We start from the raw sequence: 23219 nt of genomic DNA, 5'->3' as shown, positions 1-23219 counted from the left end.
CTATCGGCCCTTCATCCAAAACCTAGTTCCCCAATTCATCTGCCTGCTATGTCTATTAGGGACCAGGCTCCATGCCCCATCTGTAAACAGCAAAGCTCCACCTTTAACAGTTGAGAGGACAGCTATTCAATTCATATGTTCTTTTGAGACATCTGTTCTACATCCAACTCCATTGGCATTTAAACAAAAAGGGGATTTTATGTTTGTAAGTCAATTGGTCCCACTCTCTGGGATTTCAATGTTTTGCTAGGGGCATAGCAAGGGAAGCCAGAGATAGTATTGAAACACTTCCTCCTTTAAAGGGTCTCACCCAAATACAACCTCTCCTGGACCCCTAGGGTACCCTGGGAGCCTTATGGGCCAAGTGGTTCTAGGAAACCAGCAGGGCAAAGGGTTGGGGCCTCGTGCAGGTCACCATGACTAATCCTGCTGACTAGCTCCTCTATATCCATGGATGAAGGTCATGCTTGCATCCATGGGGCAGTGGCTATGATGGTCACTGGGACCCAGATGATGGGAGAAAATGGGTGAAGGGGGATGCCCTTTTGGCCTTTCCCTCCATGCTGGGTCGCCTCTTCCCTTTTTTCTAGATGGGTAACATCCCATCTTCAAGCCTGCGCTCCCCTCGAGTGTAACCTGGATCTCCTTTAACCCTCAGGCCCTGAAGTTTGCTCTGGGCAAGCCTCAACTTCACTCACAGAAGCCTTCCAGGATTTAACCCAAGTATTTAAACTGTCCTGGAAGAATGCACCAGGGAAAGAGAATCCAATGAGGAAAGTAGCAGTGCCCTTGGAGGACCCTAAATAAGACTATGATGATAGCATCTGAAAATGGAGAAGGAAACCCTTTCAAATGTGTATATTGGAGGGCTTGAAAGGGCTAAAGCCATACCTATTAACTATTCCAAGCTTTCCATGATAGATCAAAAACTAGATGAAAATCCCTCAACCATTTTTTTTTCTTTTGAGATGGAGTCTTCCTCTGTCACCCAGGCTGGAGTGCAATGGTGTGATCTTGGCTCACTGCAACTTCTGCCTCCTGAGTTCACGTGATTATCCTGCCTCAGCCTTCCAAGTAGCTGAGATTACAGGCACTTGACACCATGCCTGGCTAATTTTTGTATTTTTAGTAGAGGTGGGGTTTCACCATGCTGGCCAGGATGGTCTCGAACTCCTGACCTCAAGTGATCCATCTGCCTCAGCCTCCCAAAGTGTTGGGATTACAGACATGAGCCACCGCGCCTGGCCTCAATCTTTTTATTTCAATAAAGAACAGGTTTATTACTCAGGCAGCTCCTGATATTGAAAGGAAGTTGCTGAAACAGGCCCTGTCCAAGATCTTTCTAATTTTTTCTCACCCTCAAGTTGAAACTTTACAGTATGTAAATGACACTCTCCTCTGTGTCCCAACTGAGGAAGTCTCGGGAAGGCACTGAGGCTCTCCTCAATTTCTTAGCTAAAAAGGGGATATAGGGTCTCAAAATCTAAAACTCAGTTCTGTCAGACTTCAGTAAAGTATCTAGGCTTAGTCTTATCAAAAGGGACCAGAGCACCAGGTGAGGAAAGGATTAAGCCCATTTCCTTTAACAGTTGAGGGGATTTTTAGGCATTGCAGGGTTTTGCAGACTGTGGGTACCTGGGTACAGTGAAATAGCTCGCTCTTTATACCACCTCATAAAAGAAACACAAGCACTGAAACTTGCTCCCTAACTTGGGAACCCAAAACTCAAAAGCCTTTAACCAGTCTTGATTTCAGCCCCAAGCCTTGCTTCAAGCATCTGCCCTCAATCTTCCCATAGGGAAAGCATTCAGTGTCTATGTGTTAGAAAGGAATGAAATGGCCCTGGGAGTTTTAACTAAGGCTCAAGGTCAGCTAAACAGCCAGTGGGTTACTTAAGTGAGGAACTTAACTTGGTGGCTAAAGGATGGACAGCTTGCCTTTGAGCAGTTGCAGCCGTGGCTTTGCTGGTGCCGGAGGCCACCAGGTTAACCATGGGGAATAACTTAACTGTTTGCACCCCACACAGTATAGCAGAACTGCTGTCCTGTAAGGGAGTCTCTGGCTAACAGACAATCGCCCCTCAAATATCAAGCTTTGCTGCTAGAGGGATCTACAGTTAAGAACCTTTACTTGCCTGAACCCAGCCACTTTCGCCCAGAAGAAACTGGAGAACCTGAACATGAGTGTGAATGGGTAGTGGTGCAAACTGGTAAAAGGAATAATAAGGATCACTGTTTATATTCTCTGTAAAGTTTTAATTAATAAAAAGCATTTTCTTAAAGACTGCTCAGCTTAATTAAAAGTGGATATCCAAGTTATAGGTATATTAAAAGGCCTTTTTTTCCCCTCGTATCTTGTTTTTTCTGGAAAAGGTTTTTTCTCAGTTGACTGCATTACTTTACTCTGTTTCAACACTCTTGGCACATGCATGAAAGGCCCTAAGATGAGTTCTGGTGGCATAGAACTCCTTGGGAGAACAGCAAAGGCACCACAGATCCCATTTTGGGAGAAATCTCTGTTTTCATCATGGAACCCCTGGAATTAAAGGTGAATAAATCCCTCTCAAAATCTGTTTTTGTCTTACAGTCATGTCTGTCTGTTAGGTTCCAGAAACTACATGCTTTCCTGGCCCTATTCTTTTTTTTTTTTTTTTTTTACATTTTCTTTTCTATTATTATACTTTAAGTTCTAGGGTACATGTGCACAATGTGCAGGTTTGTTACATATGGATACATGCACCATGTTGGTGTGCTGCACCCATTAACTCGTCATTTACATTAGGTATATCTCCTAATGCTATCCCTCCCCCCTCCCTCCACCCCACGACAGGCCCTGGTGTCTGATGTTCCCCTTCCTGTGTCCAAGTGTTCTCATTGTTCAATTCCCACCTATGAGTGAGAACATGTGGTGTTTGGTTTTCTGTCTTTGCGATAGTTTGCTCAGAATGATGCTTTCCAGCTTCATCCATGTCCCTACAAAGGACATGAACTCATCATTTTTTATGGCTGCATAGTATTCCATGGTGTATATGTGCCACATTTTCTTAATCCAGTCTGTCATTGATGGACATTTGGGTTGGTTCCAAGTCTTTGCTGTTGTGAATAGTGGCACAGTAAACATACGTGTTGCATGTGTCTTTATAGCAGCATGATTTATAATCCTTTGGGTATATACCCAGTAATGTGATGGCTGGGTCAAATGGCATTTCTAGTTCTAGATCATTGAGGAATCACCACACTGTCTTCCACAATGGTTGAACTAGTTTGTAGTCCCACCAACAGTGTAAAAGCGTTCCTATTTCTCTACATCCTCTCCAGCACCTGTTGTTTCCTGACTTTTTAATGATCACCATTCTAACTGGTGTGAGATGGTATCTCATTGTGGTTTTGATTTGCATTTCTCTGATTGCTGGCCCTATTCTTAAAGGGCTCCACCCTGAGCTGCTGGATCTTTTTCTGTCTGTCTGCGTAGTCATATGTGTGATGTGTATGATGTCTATAAAAAGAGCTCTAATTAACTTAAAAAAGAATAAGCACTTGGATAAAATATTTTTAAAGGAAAAGTAAGAGCTGTAATGACTCATTTTACATAACTTTAATCTTTAAAAAAAAGAACAGACTTAGGGATTGTTGGTAAAATACAAATGTCTTCAAGGTGTAAAGACGTAGTCTAGATTATGTAGGTCAAATGCTAGGTTTGCTAAATGTTTTAAGGTTGTGAACTGTTTCTGTGGCCTTTAAAAACTGTCAACTTGCTTGCTTCACAATTTGTAAGGCCCGGGAACATATGGAAGTAACTATGCCCCTAACTATGTTGGAAGGAGTCAAACAATCTGCACCTAGCACATAATTGAAACAACTTACCAGGTTTTACATTCAGGTTAAAAATTGCTAAGCATTACCATTATGACATGTAATTGAAACTACTGAGAATATATTTACATGTAAGGTGTGTAAAAACAGTAAAATGTGTTTTTAGTAAAAGATTATAAGAAGGCATGGAAGTGTACATTTTGCCTAGGGATAAAGAACTGTCTTAAATTAGATAAAATAAAGCTGAAGGTTTAGGCAAATTGGGGAAAAATTGTAAAAACGATTTTTCTGTAAATTGAGCACTGAAGTAAAAGTACAACAAGGTTTTTTAAGACACGAATCTGTTCTTTAGCAAAATATGTAAATGGTTATAAAAGGTTTGTGAAAATGTCACCTCATGGTCAAACTGGTTAAGGTTGGATAGAATCATCTATAAGGTTTCATTAAAAATTGGGGTTATGCCAGGCGCGGTGGCTCATTTTGGGAGGCCAAGGCGGGTAGCTCATCTGAGGTCAGGAGTTCGAGACCAGCCTGGCCAACATGATGAAATCCCATCTCTACTAAAAATACAAAAGTTAGCCAGGCGTGATGCCTTGTGCCTGTAGTCCCAGCTACTTGGGAGGCTGAGGCAAGAGAATTGCTTGAACCCAGGAGGTGGCGGTTGCAGTGAGACAAGATCGTGCCATTGCACTCCAACCTGGGCAACAAAGCAAGACTCCGTCTCAAAAAAAATAAAAATAAAAATTGGAGTTAACATCAATAGTAGACTAATGCAAGGGTAAAATTGAACTTTCTCTCTTGAACAGGATTTTCATGTAATAGTAAAAGCAAATGAAATTTTTTGATTTTTCAAAACTTTGACCCATCATTTTGGCAAAACAAGTAACTTATGATAATCTAAAATTCTGTTTCATAATATTAAGTGCTTTGAAACTCTAACATATTTAACAGGCTTCCCCAAATCAAACTTCAGTCTCAAGGTTTTCTTTCCTGACCCCTAGCTTTTTGGTGCTACAGAGGGCCCCTGGAGCACCCAGAAGAGAGGTAAAGAACATTATTTGACATGTTTAGGTACATGGAATTGCCAAAACGAAGTCTAATCTTCTTCAAGTTATATTTTAGGAATAATACTAACACACATTCAGAGCCAATCTGAAAGGCCTAAGTAAAAATAATTATTCTTGCTGTACTTTATGCAAAAAATCAGACCAGGTATAAGACTAAAGTTTATTTTGCAAACAACTCAGTCCTATCACAATCTGTTTTTAATAAAAATAAGGACTGAAGGGACAGAAATTGTTTCAAAACTTATCACACAGCTGTCATTAATTTCTAGTCTCATTAGTTGTTTTTAAGTTCTTGCCTACATTTTAAACGAACCTTGCTTATTCCTGTAAACCAATGAGCGATCTCCAGCTGCAGCTCAGAGGAGACAGAAAGGGATGGGCAATGTAAAAATCTGGAACAATATTCCAGTTCTGGGCAATTATACTACAAACCTGCCAGGTAATAAGAATAAATAGAGTACCTGTAACCCAGAGGTTTCCTTTTTGGGAAAGTGCGACCAAGAAAGGTAACCAAAGCCAAGCTCGAGCACCCAAATCTTAACAGGCCTAACTGTAGCCACCAGTTATCAGAGCATGTCAGCAGCCTCGGGATTTTTTAAAGCTGTCCTTACCCACCTTGTCTCGTTTTAATACATGTCCTCTAATAACCCAAATTGTTTCTTTTTGCCTAGAGGCTATCAAGCTCCAAATGGTAATGCAAATGGAACCATGCATAAATGCATCTTTCTTCTGAGGACCCTTAAACCAGCCCTGGGAAAATCCTAGCTGCTGTTACCCACACAATGCCCCTCTCCAGTGGGAAGTAGCTAGAAAAATCAACACCCCGTCTCCCTAGCAGCAGTTAAGGGTTCCACTCCTCAAGGTGGGGATGAGGGAGAAGAAATGGAAAAATTAGTTGGGTAAACAACTAACAGACTAGTCCTTGGAGAAGCTGCCTGTCTGAAAAATTGTGACGCTGCCTGCCTGAAAAATCACAGCTACAGGCAAAAATAGAGCAGCCTGGAAAAAATTCAGACTGCAGGTGTACAGATAAGCCGCAGATAAACAGGTAAGGCAGGCAAAGTCCAGCACAGAGGCTGTTTTTGTTCTTTGTATGATTAGCGAGCTCCCAGGAAAAAGTTTCTCCCCTTTTCAGACATGTACATGGTGGGCTCCAAGGGAACTTGCCCAGGGAGGAAGGGGGCTTACTTAAACCCACACTTATACAAACAAAAAGCTGTGCTTTGTGCTTACCTAGAGACATACCCACAACTGTATAGATAAGGGGAGTTATGCAGACAGTTTTATAGATAAGTTACTCAAACGGTTACGGAGATGAGAGCAGTTTCTTATAAAAGCTTTTGAATTCAACTGTAACCCGGCCACCATCCGGGACCCCTCTCCTCTGTGGAGAGCTTTCTTCTTTTGCTTATTAAATTTTTGCTCCAACCTCACCCTTTGTGTCCATGCTCTTTAATTTTCTTGGTTGTGAGACCACGAGCTCAGATAATACCTTAGACAAAGAGAACAGTGACCCTGACCTGTTTCAGGAGGGTGGATGTGCACCCCATTACCCTGGCTCCCACCAGTAGCAGCCCATGAACTGTGTCCCATGCTTCCCAGGCAAGATCGTGTCAGCCAGCAGGCCGACTGCATGCCAAGCACCTGAGACCTGCTCTGCTGCCGAGGCCTGACTTCTGGGACCACTTTCCAGAATTTGCTCATCACCTACTCCTGAGGATGCTACTCCCAAGCCCCAGAGGGCCCACATGGCTGTGACTTTTCTGAGAATTGGCCCTGCTAGTGGACATAACTGCCACTAATGCCACTGTCCCTTCACTTGTACCCCGGATGTAACTGTATTCAGCTCAGGTGCCTTAGCTCAGGTGTTGTCTTAGATTCCTGAATCTATGGGTTGATGTCTGACATTAATTTGGAGTCTCTGTCATAATTATTTCAAATATATTTTCTGTTCCTTTCTCTCCTTTTTTTCCCCTGGTATTTCTAGCACAAATATGTATGCCTTCTGTAGTTGTCCTACAGTTCTTGGATATTTTGTCCTTCTTTCCCCCATTTTTTTCTGTTTTGTCATTCAGTTATAGAGATTTTTATTGAGATATTCTCAGGCTCAGATTCTTTCCTAAGCCATGTCCAGTCTACCAGTCAGCCTATCAGAGCCATCCTTTAGTTCCATTACCGCGTTTTTTACCTCTAGCATTTCTTTCTGATTCTTTCCTAGGATTTCCATCTCTCTGCTTCTATCGTCCAACAGTTTTTTGTTTGTTTTTTTTTTTTGAGACGGAGCCTCGCTCTGTCGCCAGGCTGGAGTGCAATGGCATGATGATCTCAGCTCACTGCAACCTCTGCCTCCTGGGTTCAAGTGATTCTCCTGCCTCAGCCTCCCGAGTAGCTGGGATTACAGGCGCAGGCCACCACGCCCAGCTAATTTTTGTACTTTTAGCAGAGACAGGGTTTCACTGTGTTAGCCAGGATGGTCTCCATCTCTTGATCTCATGATCTGCCTGCCTCAGCCTCCCAAAGTGCTGGGATTACAGGCGTGAGCCAGCGCGCCTGGCCCTTTTTTTTTTTTGTGAGACGGAGTCTCACTCTGTCACCCAGGCTGGAGTGCAATGGCGTGATTTCGGCTCACTGCAACCTCCGCCTCCCGGGTTCAAGCGATTCTCCTGCCTCAGCCTCGGAGTAGCTGGGATTACATGTGCCCGCCACTCTGCCTGGCTAATTTTTGTATTTTTAGTAGAGACAGGTTAGTCAGGCTGGTCTCAAGCTGCTGACCTCAGAAGATCCACCTGCCGTGGCTTCCCAAAGTGCTGGGATTACAGTCGTGAGCCGCCGCGCCCGGCCTGTCCATTAGTTTTTGCATGCTATTTACTAGAGCCCTTCACACATGTATCATGTTTGTTTTAAATTACTGGTCTGATAATTCCAACATCCCTGACATGTCTGAGTCTCGTTCTGATGTTTGCTCCATTTTTTCAAGTTGTTTTTTGCCTTTTGGTATGTCTTTTCTTTTTTTTTTTGTTTGTGGGGGACAGAGTTTCACTCTTGTTGCCCAGGCTGGAGTGCAATGGTGCAATCTCAGCTCACTGCAACCTCTGCCTCCCGGGTTCAAGTGATTCTCCTGCCTCAGCCTCTTGAGTAGCTGGGATTTCAGGCACCCACCACCATACCAGGCTAATTTTTGTATTTTTAGTAGAGGCAGGGTTTCATTATGTTGGCCAGTCTGGTCTTGAACTCCCGACCTCAGGTAACCTGCCCAACTTGGCCTCCCAAAGTGCTGGGATTACAGGCATGAGCCACCATGCCCAGCCTATTTTTGAATATTTAGATTAATAATTTTCATTAAATTTGGAAAAAATGGCCACTTTTTTCAAGTATTTTTTTTCTTCCTTTTTCCTGGGAACTTCAATTATATGTGTGTTAGGCAACTTGATGTTGTCCTAATCTTAGTGATGCTTTTTTTAGATTTTCCCCCCAAGCATTTTAAATGCTGATTAGACGTGGTGAGTAAGAAATAACAACTACTCTAAACTTATTGGTAAGACATTTGTGTGACTTGCCTAAAATTCAGGCAAATTTTGCTTGTACCTCAGCAAAATTTCTATTCGTCAAGTGGTGTGGGGCATGGCTAGACAACCCTTTTAAAGTGAAGGGTATATTACTGTGTCTGGCCCGTCCTACAACCAAGAAAGTGGGTCTCTTAAGATTTTAGAGTCAACATTCCTCATTTGGGAGTGTTACTCTGGCCCATTTACCCAGTGACCCAAAAAGTTGCTGGATTTGAGTGGCGTCCACAACAAGAGAAGGCTCCGCAACAGGACCAGGCTGCTGTGCAAGCTGCCCTGCTGCTTGAGTCATATGATCCAGTGGATCCATGGTGCTTGAGGTGTCAGTGGCAGATAGGGATGAATGGAAGAATCACAGTGCAAGCATTTCGAATTTTGGAAAAAAGCCCTGACATCTTCCAAAGATGACTACTTTTCTTTTGGAAGACAATTCTTGGTCTGCTACTGGGCCTTAGTAGAGACTGAATGTTTGACCATGGGCTGCCAAGTTACCATGCAACCTGAGCTGCCCATCATGAACTGGCTGTTACCTGATCCACCAAGTCATAAAATTTGGCATACACAGCACTCCATCATCAAATGGAAGCAGTACATACATGATCTGGTTGGAATAGGCCCTGAAGGCACATGTAAGTTACATGAAAAAGTGACCCAAATGCTCATGGTATCTACTCTTGCAACACTGCCTTCTCTCCCACTGCATGCACCTATGGTGTTACTGGGAGTTCCCTATGATCAATCAATAGGAAAAGGCTCAAGCCTGGTTTGCAGATGGTTCTGCACAATATGCAGACACCACCCAAAAGTGGACAGCCGTAGTACTAGAACCTGTTACTGGGATATCCCTGAAAGACAGCTGTGAAGGGAAATCCTCTTACGGGTCAGAACTTTGAGCAGTGCATCTGATTGTACACTTTTCTTGGAAGGAGAAATGGCCAGACCTGTGATTATATATCAGTTCAGACTGTGGCCAGTGGTTTGGCTGGATGTTCAGGGAATTGAGAGGAACACGATTGGAAAATTGGTGACAAATTTAAGGAAGAGGTATAGGGACAGATTTCTCTGAGTGTGCAAAACACATGGTGATATTTGTGTCCCATGTGAATACTCACCAAAGGGAATTTTAATAATCAAGTGGACAAGATGACCCATTCTGCGGATACTGATCACCCTTTTTTCCCAGCTACCTCTGTCATTGCCTAATGGTCTCACGAACAAAGTGACCATGATGGCAGTGATGGAGGTTATGCTTGGTGAAGTAACGTGGACTTCCACTCAACAAGCCAATCTGGCTTACAGCCACTGCTGCAAGTCCAGTCTGCCAACAGCAGAGAGCAACACTGAGTCCCTGATATGGCCAACATTGAGCAGAGACCAACAGCAAGTCCCTAGGGTGATCACGCAGCCACCTGGTGGTAGGTTGATTATGTGGGGACATTTTCATCATAGAAGGGACAGTGTTTGTTCTTAATAGACACTCTGGATATTGTTTGTCTTCCCTGCACACGATGCTTCTGCCAAAACTACCATCCATGGGCTTATAGAATGCTTTATTCATCATTGTAGTAGTCCACATTGCATTGTTTCTGATCAAGGAACTCACTTTACAGCAAAAGAAATGGAGCAACGGACCCATGCTGGTAGAATTTGCTGGTCTGATTATGTTCCCCATCATCCTGAAGCAATTGGCTTGATAAAACAGTGGAATAGCATTTTGAAGTCTCAGTTATGACACCAGCTAGGCGGCAATTTCTTGCAGGGGTGGAGTGAAGTTCCCCGGAAGGCTGTATATGCTATGAATCAGTGTCCAATATAAGATCTTGTTTCTCCTACAGCAAGTAGCACTCACAGGTCAAGAGATCAAAAGACAAAAGTGGGAGTGGCACCACTCACTATTACCCCGAGTGACCCACTGGCAAAATTTCTGCTTCCTGTTCCTGACTTTATGCTTTGCTGACCTAGAGGTCTTAGTTCTAGAGGAAGGGATATTTCCATAAGGAAGGGATATTTCCACCAGGAGACACAATAATGATCCCAAGAACTGGAAGTTAAAGACTTCCACCTGGCCACTTTGGGGTCCTTATATTTCTCAATAGGTAAAGAAGGGAGTTACAGTGTTGGCTGGGATGATTGGTCCTGACTACCAAGGGGGAAATTGGACTACTATTCCACAATGGAGTTAAGGAAGAGTAAGTATATCCAGAATATAGGAGATTCCTTAGGGTATCTTTTAGTATTACCATGCCCTGTGTTTTATTTCAATAGAAAACTACAGCCTGACCAGGCAGGGCTACAAATGGCTCAAACCCTTCAGGAATAAAAGTTGAAGTCACCCTGCCAGATAAAGCTGAGGTGCTTGCTGAAGGCAACGGGAATACAGAATGGGTAGTGGGAAAAGTTAGTTGTAAATACCAGCCATGGCCATGTGGCCAATTACAGAAACAAAGATGGTAATTGCCGTGTCTATTTTCTCCTTATTTTGCCATAAACACATTTGTGTGTGTATCTTTGTTATCCTTCTGTTCTTATTCCCTTATCATGTAACATAAGATGTATTTATAATATTTTATATCATACTATTTAAGTATTTTTAATTTAATTTTTTTTTTTGAGACAGGGTCTGGCTCTGTTACCCAGGCTGTAGTACAGTGGCACGATCTTGGCTCACTGCAACCTCCGCCTCCTGGGTTCAAGCCATCCTCCCACCTCAGCATTCCAAGTAGCTGGGACTACAGGCATACACCACCGTGCCTGGCTAATTTTTGTATTTTTTTGTAGAGTTGGTGTTTCACCATGTTGCCCAGGCTGGTCTTGAACTCCTGAGCTCAAGCGATCTGCGTGCCTTGGCCTCCCAAAGTGCTGGTATTGCAGGTATGAGCCACTGCACCCAGGCAAGTGTTGTAGGATATCAGAGTAAACATCTTTCAAGGATTTTACCTCCTCATCTGGGAAATAAGTTACTGTGTGTTTTTTATTGTATCCAGGGTAGTATTAAGGTAGGTGGAATTATGACCTATTATTTTTATTTGGAGAATAAGTTTGGTTTGAGGAGATGTGTATAGGTGCCAAGTTGACAAAGGGTAGACTTGTGATAATAAATTTTATGTGTCAACATGACTGGGCTATGGGGTGCGCAGGTTAAACATAATTTTTGGTGTGTCCATGAGAGTGCTTCTGGATGGACTCAACCACTGGCTGAATTACAGCACTGGCCTTCCTGGGTCTCTGACTTGCAGATGGCAGATGATGGCACTTCTTAGCCTTCATAACTGTGTGAGCCAATTCTTCATATAAATCTCTCTCTCCCTCTAATATATTTATATATGTAAATATAGTTATATGTTGCCAATATATTTATATTGGTAAAATACTACATATTTACGTATATAAATAATACATATACTGGGTATGGTGGCTCACACCTGCAATATATTTTATATATATAAAATATATATAGTATAATACTAATAAATACTATATATATATATATCCTCTTCCTTCTGTTTCTTTGTAGAACTCTGACTAATACATGTGGGTTAATTTCATTAAATTTGGAAAAAAAATGGCCATTTCTTTCAAGTATTATTTTCCTCCCCTCTTCTGGATACTCCAGTTATGTATATGTTAGGCTACTTGATATTGTCTCACAACTTATTGATGCTTTGTTTAGTTTTCTTCTGGCTTATATTTTCTCTCAGTGTTTAATTTGGATGGTTCCTATTGCTATATCTTCAAATTCACAAATCTTTTCTCCTATAGCATTTAATCTGCTGTTAATCCTGCCAATGTATTTTTCAGTTTAGTTGATGTATTTTTCATTTCTAGAAGTTTAGTTAGGCATTTCATTTTTCTCCTGACCATACTCATGCTTTCTTGCACTTCTTGAATATATGGAGTGAATTTATAATTCTTGTTTTGATGTCCTTGCCTACAAATTCTAACATCTGAGTCATATATAGGTCTATGTCTATAGAATGATGTTTTTTTCCGATACTGGGTCTTATGTTCCTGCTTATTTGCATACTAGGTAATATTTTATTGAATACCAGACATTGTACACTTTATGTTATGGGGTGCTGGATTTCTAAACATTCCTTTAGATACTTTACTTTTACACTGAGGGCTAATTTGGCCCCACTGAGGCAATATGCTTTTGAGAACTGTACCCGATGCCCCACCGTATTAGGAGATCTTCCCAAACCGGCTAGGGAAAACACTATTTCTGGTCCTGTGTGAACTCCTGAAATTGTTCTGCCTACTCCTGTCTGCTGTTCTTTCCCCAGCCTCAGTAGTCTCCTTACACAAGCGCATAGCAGTACTCAGCCAAAGTCTTGAGGGACTGCTGTGCAGATCTCTGGAACCCTCACTCTCTGCAGTTCTTTTTCTTTGATACTTTGCCTCACAAATTTTTCTCATTTTGCCCTGCTGGAACTCTGAACTTTGTCTCCTTAATCAGTGAGACTGTTGGACTCTGTTTTGGTTTCTTTTTTCTGTGGTCAGCCTGGAAATTCTCCAGGCAGTGAGCTGGGGGTACTTGCAGGGCTGATCTCACTTGTCTTTCTGTCAGGGATCACAGTCTTGCACTGCCTGTTGTCCAATGTCTGAAAACTTTCGCTTCATATATTTTGTCCAGCTTTTAGTTATGTAAGGAGGGGGAAGGTACATCTAGTCTCTATTATTCCATCATGACTAAAAATAGAATTCTGTTTTGGTAAACAGTTTTCATCTTGTTTAGGTAGCTTCTCTCTATTCCTATGTTAGTTAATGTTTTTATTAGAGTGCTGTTAAATATTAGAGAAATACCTTTTTACATTCATAAAATCATGCGGGTTTTCTTCTTAATTTATAAATGTAATGATTTAGGTAGATAGGATTCCTGTTGTTGAATAACTTTTGCATTTCTGGAAGGAATCCTCATTGGTCAAGTATTTTACATTATTAAAAACAGTAACAAAATGACTGACGTGATGGTAAGTCCCTGGATGACTGGTGTGTCACCTTAAGAGCTGCCTGTCTGGATTGGCAACATCCCAAGGGATTCATCACAAAGATTGGCCTGCTGGAACTTAGCAAAATGAACTTTTTTTCTAATAGAGCTATTAAAAATTCTGATGGGCTGTTTGACAATTTAAAGGATTCTTTTTTATATTTAGAAGCATCTTTTCATTTTTTAGACTGATTGAAGTTGTCCCACGATGCCCTGATGCTCTTCTTGTTTCTTTTCATTGGTTTCTTTCTCTTTGTATTTCAATTTGGATGGCTTTTATTGCTGTTTTCAAGTTCACAATTCTTTTCTTCTTAGTGTCTAATCTGCTGTTAATCTCATCCAATGTATTTTCATGTTAGACATTGTAGTTTTAACTTCAGAAGTTCAATTTGGCTATTTTAAAAAAATCTTCTATATATCTACCAACACGTTCAGTCTTCTAAATTTTTGAGCATATAGGATACAATTATAATAACTATTTCCACTAATTCTATAGTCTGTGTCATTTCTGGGTTGTTTTTCATGTTTGTTTTCTCTATATTAAGGGTCATATTTTCCTGTTTTTTTTGTTTTTTGTTTTTTTTGCATGTCTGGTAATTTTTTATTAGATGGAAGCATTGTGATTTTGACCTTGTTGGATGCTGCACCTAGGTGGAAGAAGAGGAAGAGCCTTGGGGGCTACCATTCTGGCTGGAGAAGCGGCACGAGGCTCCCTCTTGTGGATTCAGCAAGGTAAGAAAGTAAAGTGGATGTTCTCTTTTGGAGCAAGCGGCCTCCGACTCTGCCTGTGGACTGAAACTCGCACTTGCATGCTGTGGCTTAGCTGAGGGCTTGTAGCTCAGGACAGAGGCAGTGATGGTGACAAAAGCAGGGGAGTGATACGGGAGAGGAGGTATAGCCCCAGCCCCAGGACACAGCAGATCTCAATATTGGGAAGGGAGGAGTTCAGTATCAGTAAAGTGAGCCATGAGAGAGAAAGGAAAGCAGCCTTTGCAGACAGAGGTGGAACCAATTGAAAGGAGGAGGGGAGCTCCTTGCAAAGAACGTTGCAGGTAGCGTCTAGAGGCTGTGGGGATCATTCTTAGGCCATCCAAGAACTCTGAGAAGATTGAGGGGAAGCTGGAATTTCACTGTGGTTGCTAGGATGGGCTCAAGCCCGAGGCTATTTTTATTTAAATGCCATTAGTTTTGTTCTTATTTTTTGATATTAACCCTGTCAGGTTAGTGAGCCTAGAGAATACCTGTTATAAATGAAATATAATTCTGAAATGTTAATGTGTGGGAAGGAACAAGTAAGGCTTGAGAAATATAACCTGGGCATGTGATGATGCTAGAGAACTTACAATCTTTGCCTGAAAGTTTTGGATGCACAAAAGTCCCTTATTGTCATTTTATTTATTTACTTAGTTCTTACTGAGATTGAGACAGTCTTACTGTATAATGCCTAAAGATCTCATGTAAGAGTGATACTAGCTTTTTTTCCCTATTAGTTTCTTTTTCTTTTCTTTCTTTCTTTTTTTTTTGTTTTGGAGACGGAGTCTCGCTTTTTCGCCCAGGCTGGAGTGCAGTGGCGCTATCTCGACTCACTGCAAGCTCCGTCTCCTGGGTTCACGCCACTCTCCTGCCTCAGCCTCCTGAGTAGCTGGGATTACAGGCGCCCGCCACCGCGCCCAGCTAATTTTTTGTATTTTTAGTAGAGACGGGGTTTCACCGGTTAGCCAAGATGGTCTCGATCTCCTGACCTCGTGATCCGCCCGCCTTGGCCTCCCAAAGTGCTGGGATTACAGGCATGAGCTACCGCGCCTGGCCTTTTTTTTTTTTTTTTTTTTTGGACACAGAGTCTCACTCTGTCGGCCAGGCTGGAGTGCAGTGGCACGATTTTGGCTCATTGCAACCTCCACCTCCCAGACTCAAGCAATTCTCCTGCCTCAGCCTCCCGAGTAGCTGGGATTACAGGTGTGTGCCACCATGCCCGGCTAATTTTTGTATTTTTCGCAGAGACAGGGTTTCACCATGTTGGCCAGGCTGGTCTCAAACTCCTGACCTCAGGTAATCCACCCTCCTTGGCCTCCCAAAGTGCTGGGATTACAGACGTGAGCCATCGTGCCCAGCCTAGTTTCTTTTAAAAAAAAAAATTATTTTATTTCCATAGATTATTGGGGAGCAGGTGGTGTGTGGTTACATGAGTAAGATCTTTTTTTTTTTGAGACGGAGTCTTGCTCTGTCGCCCAGGCTGGAGTGCAGTGGCACGATCTCGGCTCACTGCCAGCTCCACCTCTCGGGTTCATGCCAACTCTCCTGCCTCAGCCTCCTGAGTAGCTGGGACTACAGGGGCCCGCCACCACGCCCAGCTAATTTTTTGTATTTCTTGTAGAGATGGGGTTTCACCATGTTAGCCAGGATGGTCTCGATCTCCTGACCTCGTGATCCACCTGCCTCAGCCTCCCAAAGTGTTGGGATTACAGGCATGAGCCACTGCACCTGGCCACATAAGTAAGATCTTTAGTGGTGATTTGTGAGATTTTGGTGGACGCATCGCCTGAGCAGTATACACTGCACCCAAATTGTAGTCTTTTATCCATCACTCCCTTCCCACCCTTTCTCCCTGAGTCCCCAAAGTCCACTGTGTCATTCTTACGTCTCTGTATCCTCATAGCTTAGTTCCCACATATGATCGAGAACATACAATGTTTGGTTTTCCATTCCTGAGTGACTTCACTTAGAATAATAGTCTCCAATCTCATCCAGGTTGCTGTGAATGCCATTAATTCATTCCTGTTTATGGCTGAGTAGTATTCCATTGTATATGTATACTGCAGTTTCTTTATCCACTCACTGATTGATGGGCATATGGGTTGGTTCCACATTTTTACAACTGAGAATTGTGCTGCTATAAACATATGTGTGCAAGCATCCTTTTCGTGTAATGACTTCTTTTTCTCTGGGTAGATACCCAGTAGTGGATACCCTAATATGTTTTCCAAAGTTTTAGATTTCTCTTCTTCTTAGGAATGCCAATTATTCTTTGGTTTGGTCATTTAACATAATCCCAGACTTCTTGGAGGCTTTGTTCATATTTTCTTATTCTTTTTTCTTTGTCTTTGTTGGATTATTTTGAAAACCTTGTCTTTGAGCTCTGAGGTTCTTTCTCCTGCTCATTCGCTTCTATTGCTGAGACTTTCCAGAGCATTTTGAATTTCTATAACTGCATCCGTTGGTTCCTGAAGTTTTGATTGCTTTTTATTATATGCTACCTATTTCATTGAAAATTTCTCCGCTTACTTTTTGTATTTTTTTTTTATTTCCTTAAATTGGACTTTGCCTTTTTCTGGCACCTCTTTGATTAGCTTAATAACTGACCTTATGAATTCTTTTTCAGGTAAATCAGGGATTTTTTTTGGTTGGATCCATTGCTGGTGAGCTAGTGTGATTTTTTTGGAGGGTATTAAAGAGCCTTGTTTTGTCATATTACCAGAGTTGGTTTCCTAGTTCCTTCACATTTGGGTAGCCTCTGTCGGAGGGAAGGTCTAGGGCTCAAGGCTGTTGTTCAGATTCTTTTGTCCCACAGGGTATTCCCTTGATGTAGTACCCTTCCCCTTTTCCTAGGGATGGGGCTTCCTGAGATCTGAGCTGTAGTGATTATTATCTCTCTTCTGAATTTAGTCACCCAACAGGTCTACCAGGCTCTGGGCTGGCACTGGGAGTTGTCTGTACAGAGTCTTGTGATATGAACCATCTGTGGGTCTCTCAGCTGTGGATACCAATGCCTGCTCTGGTGGAGGTGGTGGGGGGTGAAATGGACTCTGTGAGGGTCCTTAGTTTTGGTGGTTTAATGCACTATTTTTGAGCTGGTTGGTTTCCTGCTGGGAGGTGGCACTTTCCAGAGAGCATCAGCTGTGGTAGTATGGGAGGGATCAGGCGGTGGGTGGGGCCCTAGAACTCCCAAGAGTATATGCTGTTTGTCTTCAGCTACCAGGGTGGGTAGGGAAGGCCCATTAAGTGGGGGCAGTGCTAGGCATGTCTGAGTTCAGACTCTCCTTGAGCGGGTCTTGCTTGTGGGGGATGGAGGTGTGGTTCCCAGGTCAATGGGGTTGTGTTCCTAGGAGGATTATGCTGCCTCTGCTGTGTCATGCAGGTTGTCAGGGAAGTGAGGGAAAGCTGGCAATCACAGGCCTCACCCAGCTCCCACACAACCCAAAGGGCCAGTCTCACTCTCACCATTCCTGCTCAACAGCACCAAGTCTGTGTCCAGGCAGTGGGCAAGCAGGGCTGAGAGCTTGCCCCAGGCTACCAGCCTCCCAGCTGTGAAAGCTGTGAACCCTTCGTGCTTCCCCACCTGTGGTCTGCACACAGGATTCACGCCCTCCCTGTAGTTCTGGCCAGGAGACTTCTTGTTCAGTTGGAATTGTTACAAAGTTCAGCTGGAGGCTTCCTTCTCCCTGTGGCCTTTTCCCAGTGCCTCTGGTAGCCCTCCCCAATGACCCCTGGGAGGCAAGGCAGAAATGGCTTGCTAGGGCACCCAGAGAGCCCAGAGGGATTTTCCCACTGCTTCCTTTACCCTGCATTTCACTTGGCTCTCTAAATTGACTCAGCTCCAGGTAATGTTAGAATCTTCTCCGGTGATGTAGATCTTGAGGTTCCCCGGTGAGGTTGTGTGTTTGGGACTGAATGATGCCCCTTTCCCACTTCCATAGTTTGGGCACTCACGGTATTTGGGGTGTCTCCCAGGTCATGCAGGAGCAATTCACTTCCTTCAGAGGGTCTGTGGGTTCTCTTGGCTTTCCCGATTTCTTCCTGCAGTCATTCTGGAGCAAAAGTTCATGATGCAATACTCCACATGCTGCTCTGTCCGTCTGAGTGGGAGCTGCAATCTAGGCCTGCCTCCTGTCTGCCATGATCCTCCCAGAAAGATACTAGCTTTGACACTTGTCTATGTGGATGAAAAAGCCACAGGACACTTTAATTTCTATTTTAGTATTCCTCATATATTTTCTGCATTCATTTACATGTCTGCCTCCCCAGCAACTTCTTATGGCACCAAGCTTTGTAATTACCATGTGCCGAGTGGCTACTAAGTGACAGATATTATATGCTTTATGTGGCTTAACTTACATACTCTTCTGAGAAGCTGTTTAAATTTCATTCTCTCTTATTTTCGTTTCCAGGTCTAGGAAATGGAGGCACAGTGAGATAAAATAAGTTGCTCAAAGCCATGTGGCGATTAAGACTTGAACTCTAAAAGGGTTTTAGTTTTATTTTTATTTAATTAATTAATTTTTTTGAGACAGGGTCTTGCTCTGTTGCCCAGGCTGGTGTGCAGTGGTGCAATCACAACTCACTGCAGCCTCAACCTCCTGAGCTCAAGGGATCCTCCCATCTCAGCCTCCCAAGTAGCTGGGACCACAGGAAGGTGCCACCATGCCAGGCTAATTTTTTATTTTTTAGTAGAGATGGGGGTCTCACTAGGTTGCCGAGGCTGGTCTTGAACTCCTGGGCTCAAGTAGTTCTTCCATCTCAGCCTCCCAAAGTGCTGGGGTTACAGGCTTGAGCCACTGTGCCCAGCCTGTTTTATTAATCTCTAAGTGCCCTGCATCTGCTCTAAGGAGTGTGGCAGTCCTTGATAGTGGATAACTGAGTGACGCAGGTAGTTTGTATGAGAAGTGCAGTAACCACGTGGTGAATGGAAGATGATGCTGTACACTTGCCCGTAGTTCACAGCTGGGACACTGTGGTTACCAGGACACAGCTTCCAGAATGGCTGACTAAACCTAGAAAATGCAGACTCCACTGGGTCTTTGTGTTTCTGTTTTTTAAACGGGAAAATTAATTGTCATTTACCCTCAAAGAGTTAGTGGGAGTGACATAAAATTGTTGATAAAAATCTTTGGAAGTCTCAGTGAGGGCATCTGCTATATTGAAATAATGAAATAATTGATGAAATTCTTTCATTCGTAAACAGTCTAAGGGCCAAGGGAAGAGAAGAGTGACATAGAATCTCCTTTCCTTGAGATCTTAGAATCACGCCTGCCTCCTTACCTCCATCCAGGACTGTTGAAAAACTCCCAAAGCAGGGACTTTTAGGCCCACATGCACTTAGCCTCCTCTTCCCACCTCCTGTTCATCTCCGTGTCCAATGTTCCACTGCCATCGCTGCCAGGAAGTTCTGCAGAGAAGAGTGAAGAAGAACCGTGTGATCCTAAACATGTTCTCTGAAGATATTATCAACCCACCATTGGCCTTATTTACTGGAATGTTTTTATAACCTTCATTTGACACCTCTTCCCATCATTTAAAATAAATCTGGTGCTTCCCTGAATAATCTCTTGAGATTTGTACATGTCTCCCAGCATCACGTTTGCCCTTTTAACAAGCACACTCCTTCCACTGCTCACGGCCACCTCAGGTTCACTGCAGTCAGGGAATCTGTGTCTTGCAGCAGTCAAGTCTATATCAAACTTGAATTTATTTTCTTTTGTTTCTGAGAACTGTAATTCCACTCCAAGGCCTATACTGTACCCAACAGAGCTGCATGTATGTTTAACGAAAACATGTCCTAGAATATTCACAATACTTCTACTACTTATGCCGTCAAACTGGAAACTACCCAAATGCCGGAGAGTAGAATGGATGAATGAATTGTAATATTTATTGAATACAATACAATACAATAATGATAATGAATTAACTGGAACTATATCCAAGAAGGATGAATCTCACAGACATTATGTTGGCTGAAATGAGCCAATCACAGAAGTGTACATATTCTATAACTCTGCTACAGAAAGTTCAAAGAACAGACAAAGCCAATGCACAATATTAGAAGCTGGGATTGCATTTATCCTGGGGTAGGGGATGGAGTATTGGCTGGAAGTAGGGGTGAGTAGGCTCTCTGCTGCTTTTGTTGTATTCTCTGTATCTGGGTGCTGGTTTTGAGGGTGTGTTCACTTCATGAAAATCCACTGAGCTGTAAACTTATGACTTACGTACATTTCTGTATGTGTGTTTTTGTAAAACTTGCAGAAAACAAAGGAGAAATATATTGCCATATATTGATTGGACTCTATTCAGGGCTATCTTGGAAACTGCAGCTTGAAGACAGCTAGGCCTCAGCATATGCCCTGACCTCCTGCAATCTAAAGCTCTGGATCCTGGTCAACTTTGGGAGAATAATCAAGCCAATTTTCAGAGAAGCAGTTTCTATGTCTTTCAGGTCATTGTGTCCTAAGGGATTAGGAGCATTAGGGACCTGGTCTCAGTGTGATCCTGAGAGCTCATCCATTCTCTGGTCATCCTTCAGAGAAATACCAGGCTCCTGAATTCATCTGCACAAACAGAGCTGGCCAGGCTACCTGCTGTCCACCATCCCATTGTCTTTCCTGCATTGTTCTGGGACTCTGGCCACACTCACCTTCCAAAATAACCGTGCAGTTGTCATCATTGTTCAGGAGACTATTTTGGAACACTGGCTTAGCTTGGTGATGTGTAGAGATCCAGGAAGGGCCTCAGCTGTCGGGAGGGAGGCCCAGGGCCATCAGAGAGCTGGGGGTGGTAAGAAGTGATGGGGATTGGGCTTCAGGAGGTGTGGAGGGGCCCAGGGGGAGCACCATTTCTGACAAGTGTTCAGTCGTAGTGTGGAGAATTGGAAAGAAAGAGGAGAAAGGATGGGGGGGTGTCGGGTGCAGGTTGGAGGGAAGCTGGGAGGGGAGAAAAGAGTGAAGGAACATTAGGTTGATTAGTGCTGGCGGAAGAGGTAAGGAGAGACTTTGTTCACAGAGGAGGGGCTGGGAAGTGAGGGTGTGAGTTGAAGGACACTAATGGTACGCTGACATATTGTTTCAAGAGTGGTTTCTATAGCCTGGAGGACTTAAGGACAGCTGTTGGGAACCTTCTACGGGGTGATGGAAAAGTAAGTGGGAGAAAGGGAGTGTGATGATTGACGGGCAGCCTAATGTCGAGTCAGGTGACATCTTGCCATATTTAGCAATGTAATAGGTGGTCAGATGACCTCACAGTCTTCAGGGCTGGGAGATGGCAGAACCTTCTCACAGGGGTTGTGACAGAGGAGTTGGGTAGATTTGTTCTCAGTGGGCAAAGGTGGAATTCCCTTCTCTTTTTCTGTTTTCTCTTGACATCACAGGCCTGCAGAAACAGCATACCATGAGTGAAAACCCCTCAGTTGCATGGGTTTTTGCACCCCCATGATTTGACAGGGTCTCTAGCTCTTTCTAGGTCTGCAGCAAGACAGAGGAAAAGTCTAGGCTCCTGTGGGGGTGTTTCATGTGCTTGTGTACAAATTAGCCCCCACAGGACTCTGCAGCTCCACGTCGCTCTGCTGGGCACTGGGACCATGTGCTCTGTTGGTCTACGGGAGCTTCTGTCTCCCTGGAGTTACAGTTTAAGAGAGGGGTTTCCAAAAAAGGATGCTAATGTCCCAGGATTTTATGGACTTTAAGTAAAACTTCTTTTTTTCTGTTGTACTCAGAATGTTTTGAAGCTTTGTTCCTAGGTCACCTCACAGTGCCTGAATTCTTTCCTTTCTTTTCTTAGACATGGGATCTTGCTCTCTCGCCCAGGCTGGAGCATAGCAGCTATTCACAGGTGTGATCATAGCACACCGCAGCCTCCTGGGCTCAAGCAATCCCCCTGCTTCAGCCTCCTGAGTAGCTGGGACCATAAGCAGGAGCCCATGCCCAGCTTCAATTCTTTTCCTACAATAAGTTCTGGTCCAGAAAATTTTGCAACTCACCCCCGTCCTTCACTCCACAAAAAGACTTCCACTGGGATTCCTGTCAATATGCCAGACTCACTTGAATCCCTGGGATGGATCCAGCCTCAGTTTAAGTGCAGATTCCTGCTTCATCTCAGAGCCTGGCCATTTTGAGGAGCAGGTGGTTTTACCCATCTGCCCACTGGCCCCTTGCTTCATTGTCTAGGCCTGTCCTTTCTCATCTAGTGTCCTAATCCCCTCCTCACCACCTCACAATGGAGAAAGCTCTGTGTTGCTTGCTTTCAGGATTTTCCTGCTTTTCAAAAGAGCCAGGGCACTGTGTGCTTTCATGCAGGACCTAAGCAAATAAGGACATCTCAAGGAGATGCTCAACTCTTAACCTGGTGCCCACCCCACCCTGGAGAGGACAGTTATTGTTCATAGTGTACACGATTGTTTATGTCAAAGACCCAATGAGTTTGCAAAGACCTCTTAGAACTAATAAGTGAGTTTAACAAGTTTGCAGGATATACAGTTAACACACACACACAAATCAATTGTATTTCTATACATCAGCATATTAGGGTTCTCTAGGGAAACAGAACCAATAGGATACACACACACATATGCATGTGTATATATGTGAGAGATACACACCCATGTGTGTGTGTTTGTGTGTTTAAAAAGAGAGAGGGAGAGCGAGACAGAGAGAGAGATTGGTTAATTTTAAGGAATTTGCTTGTGTGATTGTAGGGGCTGGCAAATTTGAATTCTACAGAGCAGGCTGTCAGGCTGGAGACCCAGGGAAGAGCTGATGTTGCAGCTCGCGTCTGGAGGCCGTCTGCTGGTAGAATTCCCTCTTTCCCAAGGAACCTCAGTCTCTTTTCTCAAGGCCTACAACTGATTGGATGAGGCCCAGTTACATTATGGAGGGTCATCTGCTTTACTCAAAGTTGATTTAAGTGTTAATCACATCTAAAACATTTCTTCACAGCATCATCTAGACTGGTGTTTGAGCCCAAACTGTCTACCATGGCTTGGCCAAGTTGACACATAAAATTAACCATCAAGGCCGGGTGCGGT

At 43.4% G+C, this 23219-nt stretch overlaps 1 protein-coding gene across 4 annotated transcripts in view; it reads left to right on the top strand.

Moving 5' to 3' along the window:
* The window catches only part of LOC134807286 (uncharacterized), a 199993-nt gene that overhangs the window by 29058 nt on the left and 147716 nt on the right, over window positions 1–23219 (top strand). The window contains exons 2-3 of one of the 4 annotated variants that reach the window (XR_010147347.1): window positions 14081–14161; window positions 19389–19743. Coding sequence is in view for 3 of the 4 variants with exons in the window: in XM_063783528.1 (XP_063639598.1) it covers window positions 14038–14161; window positions 19389–19416 (152 nt within the window). In the remaining variant the exon portion in view is untranslated. Of the gene's footprint in view, window positions 1–14037; window positions 14162–19388; window positions 20414–23219 lie in introns of those variants that run through there. The other 3 variants (XM_063783528.1, XM_063783526.1, XM_063783527.1) reach the window with 3 other exon arrangements.

This window comes from Pan troglodytes, chromosome 9 (assembly GCF_028858775.2).
Source record: "Pan troglodytes isolate AG18354 chromosome 9, NHGRI_mPanTro3-v2.0_pri, whole genome shotgun sequence".
NCBI lineage: Eukaryota > Metazoa > Chordata > Mammalia > Primates > Hominidae > Pan > Pan troglodytes.
Note: the sequence above shows the minus strand (reverse complement) of the source record. Positions and strands in the feature narration are given on the sequence as shown.